The sequence below is a fragment of the Miscanthus floridulus genome, chromosome 12, assembly GCF_019320115.1.
Source record: "Miscanthus floridulus cultivar M001 chromosome 12, ASM1932011v1, whole genome shotgun sequence".
NCBI lineage: Eukaryota > Viridiplantae > Streptophyta > Magnoliopsida > Poales > Poaceae > Miscanthus > Miscanthus floridulus.
Window position 1 is genome coordinate 32,588,556 of NC_089591.1, and position 8,433 is coordinate 32,596,988.

Genomic DNA, 8,433 nt, shown 5'->3' on the forward strand with positions numbered 1-8,433 from the left:
CTATGGCATTAGCATGGTCAGGTAGAATATTAGAGGAATAATTCCTAAGTTATTCTTAATTACAAGTCAAGGCATATATTGATTAGTGCAATTATACCTAGTAGTCATTGCTAAGATCATCTTCATATCTACACATAAGGGATATTACTAAGGAAGATTAAGAACAGAGCTTGTTCTTCCTTCGTAATCGGACCCTACATGCATCTATATTCGGGGCGTGGACTACGAAGGACTCAATGGGAGTGTCACATCCATGATCTACAATATGACCCAGAATATAGGGTGTATCTGTAGGTAAACAACATATAAGCACCATGCTTACATAATGTCAACCACTCACCCATGGTACCTTAGAGTGAGCGCTATACGAACTTATGCATGAACATGATGATAATCCAACTATACTAAGCATATAATCAAAGTAGATGATGAACATTATAACGAAGAACATGAATAAGATGATACTAATGTTATCATAACAATTATAACTAGCATATAAAAATAATAGAGGTACAAAAGAGAGGGGGTACAAAGATTATACCAAACCATGCTCTTAACAAGATCGGGAATCCAAGCGAAGCCTGCTTGCCTCCCTCTAGACCTAGCCTAACTAGCCATGTCCTAGAATATGGTGGAGCTCTAAGGATGATTAGGGTTTCTGTCTTCTCCAATTATGCCAGGGGGTGACAGGGTTTATTTAGAAACTGTCAAGGTGGATCTACATGTTAGATTTAATCGCGCTTATCCGCAGCGAAACGAACACCAGAAGGTTCTAGAAAACTCGAGAGGACTCCGTGCCGAGGAAGAGAGGTAGAGGCTACCAGGTGGGGCCGATCGGCCCCAACTATAGGCCGCCTGACTGACTAGGCCCACCTGTTAGCCCTCCTTCGAATGTAGGTTCTCCACCACCTTCTAGGTTGCATCTACGTCGTTCTTTAAGTCGGTTTGATCCAAGGGCTCACGTTGGACGTTTCCTAAGCATCGTAAAAGCCATCATCTACACGGACAGTGCCAAGATCTGCTTCACAAGCCCTCAGCGTTCGGTCATTTCTAGAGACGTTCTAGAGGCATTTCCTATTGACCGGACGCATCAGGTCAGAGGCGACCTGATGCACCCAGCGTTCGGTCCTTGCTCCTCTTCTCTGCGCATGTAGGCAAGGCTGACGTCAGCGATCACCTGACGCTCCTCCTATGCGTCCGATCGTGTGATCTCACTGCATTTCAACTTGTGACTGGATGCGACGGTCGGTCCTGAGCCAGCGTCCGGTCCTTCCTCCTTGCTCTCGGCCAGAGCAGCGCCATCGCCTAAAATTGACCAGACGCGCCGGGGTGAGTCCGGTCACCCCGCGGCCAGCGTTTGGTCATGGACCATCTCCTCTTTTTCTTTTTCTAAGTCCACAACCACTTCACCCTTGCTTCTATATTGCTAACCACAAAGTGTAGAACTTGTGTGCACGTGTGTTACCATTTTTCAAAGCATTTTACAAGGGTTAAGATTAGCACACTAGGTTCCTAAATGCATATGCACGAATCATGTCACCTAGTGGCACTCGATAAACTGTTTAGCCAAAGATTTCCCCTCTTTATAGTACGGCTATCGATCCTAAATACACTCACACCCTCTATGGTGTCTTGAGTGTCAAAACAAAGACCTATTTGATACATTTGCCTTGATCAACCTTGCTTTTGTTTTTCTCTTTCTTCTTTTCAAGTTGGAGCTTGATCATCTTCAACACATGTCCATCTCCATCTCCATGGACTTCATAACCATGCTCCATCACTTGGATTGGACTACCTTATCTAATTCACATGCTTAGATCAAAGGTTAGTCTTATGTTTCATCAATTATCCAAAATCAAACTAGGGCTTTCATCGGTGTCGGCCTGCATGTCGCCAGCGGACCCCCCGCTGGTTGATGCCCGCCCACCGGCGAAGGCAAGCTTTATGAGGGGGGAGAGGTCCTCCTTTTATAGGTGGAGAAGAGGGGGGTTCCTTGGAAAATTCCCCATTCCCATATGGAAGGAGCAAACCACCCTTTAGGTACATTGAATCTGCCCGACACCTAGTGAACTGCCTTTGGGATGTCGGTTGGAGGAAGTCCGCGCAAAATGGCGGCATTTGGGCCAGCTGGTGGTGCGGGCGCACTCTAGCTGGGTCCAAACGCGCCCGTCTTTGCTGTGTTGTCTCCCTTGATCATTGTGACTTGGCCCATGTGGGTTTTGCACGGAGTTAGGGTGATTTGCTTTGGTATGGGCTTGTCCTTTTCTTGTCAGGGCCCTGATTTGGCCCTGTAGTGGATCTTCTCCCCCTTGGGCTCTATTGCTTGGCTGGAATATGGTGGTATGCTTTGTGTCTTTGCGCCCTTTGAATGTATTTTCCATGCATTTCAAAGATGCCCTCCTGTAATATGAATGAACACCAAAACTTATGGAATTCGTTAGTTATAAACCCTATCACTAAGTTTGATATTCATTTTAGTGGATTTTATGCGGGTATTGACGGTTAAAAGTATGAGTTAAGGACCGCCAACAGCAACAGTAAGATTCGTAGGAAGGATGTTAAATGTTTTAGGTTTGAGATGGTTGTGGATTCAGATAGAACAAATTTCAATGATTTTGTAGAATTAGTGGTAGAGAAATATCCTCCAGGCTATATGGAAGTAGCTCATATTCAGTACTTGAACATCTTCTGTACACCTTGTTCTTGTATGATGCTGTCATGTGAACTTGAACATCTTCTGTATTGTCAACTTATTTTTGCGTATGTAGTGCACTTGGATTATAATTGAAGATTTTATATGCATCTTAAATAGTTAGTGTGGGTCATGTGCAAATATATACAAAAAATAGTGATTCCATGCTTCAAAAAAATATTTTACATCATTTTGGGAAATTATTGATACTAAGCAACATGAAAAACCCATACAGTGCATCTATAGGCTGCTGATCTTTTTTATTCGGTGCCAGGGGCAAAATAGTTTTTTTTTTTGCGTACAACTTAACCCCGTTATCTCATCAAACTTGATTCTGGGCCAAATAAGCAAGTTCGACCAAATAAAAGGTCCAAAAAATTAAGAGACACTTTTTTTAAGGCCAAGGAAATAATTTCCTCATAAATCAAACGTAAGTATACTATTGAGCAAGTTCTAGGTTTCACGATTTCGCATCCAGTAGGTTTGCTTTCGCTCTTTGGTTGAAAGTTGTACCTGTTGTCAATGGCAATTGGCAATAGCGTGAAGAAATTGTAAATACATGGTTACATGGATAGGAAGTGAAGCAATCAGGGACAATCCTAAAATTTGAAACCTTTCCATTGGCTTGTTTCACAGAAACCTGCAAACTTAAGAGAGTTTGCCAATTGAAAGGTTTTGAATTTTAGTGTGTGTCGTGTGTGTGTGTGGCTAGCGGCGCAGATGTGTCGTGTGTGTGTGTGGCTAGCGGCGCAGATGTGTCGTGTGTGTGTGGTGGTGGCTCGTTCAGCTTTCAATTCAACGTGCTGTCAAAAAAAAAAAAACTTTCAATTCAACGGATGGGCACGTGAGCCGCCGTCGCTGTCCCACGGCGCGCGGCACGCTGGATGGGAGCACCAGAGCAGGGGGCCAGCCGGCCAGCTTTGGCTGCTGGTCTCCGGTCCACTCTCCGGCCGGCCACGGCAGTCCGCAGCCACGATTACTGAGCCACTCACCGTGCCCGTGCATCTGCATGGCTGACGGCTGACGGCTGACGGCTGACCAGTCCTGGTTGAGTCGCCACGCCAAGGGCAGCAGCGGCGATCCACCACACACACTCAAAGTTGGCTTCACCGCACCATCTGCGCAGTGGAGTAACTTTTCTATGCTTATACCACTACCAGTCCTCAAAGCAAAATGTACCTCACCTCAGTGACCTTAGTTAGTGTAGTAGTAGCTGCTACGTACGGTCGCCCCGGTCAGGGTAGCAGCAGGTCAATCAGGTCGTTCCTGCATCCTGGGTGGGTAAGATCTCTTCCGGATGCACCAGGCCACCAGATCTGCTGTCAAGTTGAGCTTAATGAAACAACTGCATGCCTTAATCACTTTTATTTATTTTAAAAGGCCGTGAGAAGCTTCTACCGGAGGACTGGAAAAATGTCGAAGACTTGCCCTGTGGTCGTCGGGATAATAATATAATTATAACGATACATGTCCCGCAACAAAATTATAGAGGGTTTGCATGCATCCTAAGCAAAATTAAAGTTCCATCATTTGTTTCTGTATTCATGTCACCGTCATTATTCTTTCGTCCAAGTACGGGCATCCATCCCACTTGCACACGCTAGCTGCTTGGAAGGAAAAATAATGACACCACAGATAACCCACCACCACTGCGGTCAAAAGTAGAGAAACAAAGGGATAGCATATATGGCAAACACATGTATAGGTTCGTTTCATTAAGAAAGAGCATAGCCAAACCAGTTACAGTCCTTCCACATAATCCAGGGATTACCAAGCAAGGAAGACACCCGTTCACACACACAAGATACAAAGTTTGCGACGAATTGACGACCGCCAAAGGCAACAACCTGCACAGCTAGCTGCCTGAAGCCCGCGAGGTCCCAATAAAGGTTGGCTTCACTAAGACAACGGCCCCGTTCGCTGGTCTAAAACTTACCTAAAACTGACTGAAAAAAAAACTATTCCGACTGAATTATTATGAAAAAAAACACTACTCTGGCTAAAGAAAAAAAACCGAACAAACCGAATATAGGATTAAGCCAAACATGCCAACAGCGAAAACGGCACCCGACCCAGCGAGTTCGTCTCTCAAGGCCCTAGGAATCTGTCTCCTTCCAAAGTTGCCAACCAATCAGCAGCGCTAATTGAAGCCCCACCGCCTCAGCTCCTTTGCCACTCTCTTCCGAGAACGCAGCCACCACACGGAGAGCGAGAGGGCAGGCGATCAAGGTGGCAGTGGCAGTGGCAGGGCAGGCAACTGGGAAAGCGACAGCGCCGACAAGTGACCTCCCCCACTGGGCGGCCACTAGCAGGCAAAGGCCACCCACCACCCGGCCGCGACCGGCAGCAGCAGCAGCCTCGCCTTGACGGGTCGTCGGCCGGGTGACTCGCGCCCGCTCGGGCTCTATAAAATTCCTCGCCCGCCGGCTCCACTCCACCGCAGAGCCAGAGCAGAGAGAAAGCCATAGCGCAAGCACAGGAGCGCAAGGAAGAGCCTAGGCGCTTGCCAAGAAATCAAAGCACCGCCCGGTCCGTCAGTATGGTTGCGGCGATCGCGGTGGCGTCGGCGGGGCTCGGGATGCTGGCGGGCGTCGCCATGGCCAACAGGTCCTCCTCATCTTCTTCCGAGGGCGCCGCTCAGTGGAGGCCCGGGGGCGGCGGCCCGGCGCTGCGGTGGGGCGCCCCGCGCTGCGAGGCGTGCGGCGGGTCGGGCAAGGAGGAGTGCCGCCTGTGCGCGCGCTGGTCCGACGCCGCCGGGGCGGCCCGCGGGAAGAAGAACGGCCGGTCCGGGTGCGGGGCGTGCGCCGGCACGCGCCGGACGCCGTGCCGGTGCTGCGGCGGGTCCGGGACGGGCCGCCGCGCGCCCGTAAGGATCGCCACGTCCGCGCGCGCCGCACCGACCGCCCGGACTTCCTCCAGATGACCACCAGGCGACCATCCGTCGCGGCGACGCGCCGGCGCCGACGCCTCGTCCGTTCGCCTCTCCTCGACTGGGCTCTCCCGGATCATCGACGAAGGCGCGCGGCTCTGTGCGTCGGGCGACCTGCTGGCACAAAGGAATCACGGCGCGGAGCTTCTTCTTTTTTGGATGGAAAAAAAATTATTACAGAGAGATTGTAGTAGCATATATGTTAGCCCACTAGATTGATTAGCAAATTTATTGAAATATGCTATATTTGCATGCCAAGATTAGATATACTACACACAGCTCGTCTCTGAGTTCTCCATTTTGCTGTCTTGCTCATGCCAAGATTTACTCTTCTCTGACTGCCAATATCTTGGCGCCGGCGATCTATGTCTGAATTCTTGCTTAACAAAAGCATCAGAACCTTGACAAGTACTCGGTACCAAGAACAAATGCTATCTCTACTTGCATCAGAGTTTGCGTTGCAACATCCCAGCCCAAACCGTGACAAATTTAGGCAATCCCGTTCATCTATCGTTCCACTCAGTGTAGATCGGAGGGGACAGTGAACTAAGCTAGGCATGTGCGTGTGAACGCACGAATCAAAATGGAACCCGTTCACATTTGTGCGCCGGACTCCACTAGGGGCCGGGGCGACATGACGAGAATCTTTACCTTCCGAATGGTCCTAAAAGCACGATGTGATGTTACTCCAATATTTGCTATCAGAAAAAAGAATAAAACGTACGATCGGAGTTGCAAATTTTGACAGTCCCCGAGTATACGTAAATACAAATGACACTCTATGAACCAAACAAAACTAAGACCCCTTTCTGAATCATTTGGATTCTGAAAATCTGGATAGAAAAAAAGAGAGTCTAGGATCCTAGTATCTCATTCAAACGGTTTAGATTTTGGAGATTTTAACTCCAATAAAACTGTTGTGATTCTTTTTATCCGGATTCTCAGGATCTGATGGGATTCAAACAGCACCTAAGGAGACGTAGCAACCTACCTACTTGGCCATGGCAATCTCCACCGAATGAACCTCATCCACACCACCCTTGGTTCATGATTCACGAACTCAACCTGCACCTCTGCTCTGATAGGGACCGATCTTCCATACAGCACCTTGGAGAAGAACAGGCCGCTAGGATGATGGCCCTTGGCATGGCTTGTGTTCTTCAATGCCTTTTGGGACTTGGAGGCCCGATACTTCACATGTTTGGTCAGTGATAAAAGGTGTGCTAGCTACCGCTACAAATTAGCAACAAAGAGGTTGTTACTTGTTAGCAAGTGTTTAGAATTAGCATGCTAAAGCTAAAATTAGCAGATCCAAACAGAATGGGAAATACAAATATTCCTGCAACAATTGACAGCACATCCGATCCTGATCGAGGCCTGAGAGCTAGGCTAGGTGATGCGCCCCTGCCTGAAACCGACCCGCACCAAACATGCAGCTCCACATCGATCAGATCAACTTCTCCAAACCTTTGTGCTCGGCTGTCCAGGTGCAGTATTGCTCCCATCACGCATGCGTGCAGTTGTCCACAGTCTAATTTGCGCGTGGCTTCGCTCGCTGGCCATGACCATGATGCGTGCGTGCGCTCGGTTAGTCTCCGATTGCGACTTTGCCACAAGAGGGGGACGATCAAAATGATTCCATCCAAACCTCGTTTTGTCTTCTCTTTCTTCACGCCATCACAGAGGTGGCAACGATCCTGTCTCAGTATAGGAACGGATCATACTAAATGCATGGCTAAAATCTGATCCCACTATTATTAGGCATGCAGATTATTTTTTCCCCTTATTGTTCCACTGCAATTAGCAGCATATATTTTTTTTTGGTTTATCGTCACTTTTTGAAATCGAATCGGTCGTTTACACTCACTTTAGAAGATATATGCTAAGTGGTGAGAGATTAATAAACAATTTAAAAGAAAGAAAAAAAAACGAGATAAACCTCATGGAAAGACCAAACTGCCTCTCCCTTATATATCCTCTCATACTTCGCCTTGATCTTGGGACTTAACTGGTGCCTCCAGCAAGGTATCCTCGGGATGGAACTATGGAAGGGACAAGGAAGACAGAAGATAGGACACTGCTGGGTCAATCCACAACCCGATAGTGATATCATGCTCGCACCGCTGGGTCAAGCCACGCGACATGGGTATGATTCGCTCTCTCCATTCATTTTACGCATGTATAAAACGTCTTCAGCGGGGCGAGGAGTTCTTTCCAGGCCATGTCAAGAAACAGAAAAGAATAAGGACCTGGAGCAGAATCCAACAAACTACGGACCTTAATCTGCACTCTACCTCGCAGAACTATTTGGTGGACAAATAATTGGTGAGAACCATTCTGGTTTACTTTTGTTTGGTGTCTTTAGTTAGAATCAGAATCCGGAAGAAGCATGGAAATTTCCGTAGCTTGCTCAGTTCCACTTGTGGGAAAAGAGTCTCTTATTATCTTCCACTACATCTATCCTAAAAGGTGATTCAGAGATAACAATCCAGAAAGGTTGATGTTACAACTCCTTTGGAAATTTTTAAAAAGGATTCCTCAGTCTTCATATTTTAGTCCCCAATCATGGTTCCACAGAAGCGGATTAGGACAGTATATCACAGTCCCCTCTATCACTGAAGCCTACCTGCCTTTTCCGTTCTCCAGGTCGTCCTTCTTGGGAAGCTCCATAAAATCAACTAGAAAAGAAAGCGCCCTTCCGGGCGCCCTACAAGCGTACTATTGGGAAGAAATAATATAAACATATAAAATACATATGAAAAAACTCATATATATCTATATTATTGATAAATTATGGTCTTTGTAGACCATA

The 8,433-nt window shown here is 47.4% G+C and overlaps 1 protein-coding gene across 1 annotated transcript; it reads left to right on the forward strand.

The window, feature by feature from the left end:
• Positions 1-4,864: 4,864 nt before the first annotated feature.
• Positions 4,865-5,891, forward strand: LOC136496930 (uncharacterized). The gene has a single exon (XM_066492709.1). The coding sequence runs from the start codon at positions 5,232-5,234 to the stop codon at positions 5,613-5,615; it is 384 nt and encodes a 127-aa protein (XP_066348806.1). The 5' UTR covers positions 4,865-5,231; the 3' UTR covers positions 5,616-5,891.
• The last annotated feature ends 2,542 nt before the right edge of the window (positions 5,892-8,433 follow it).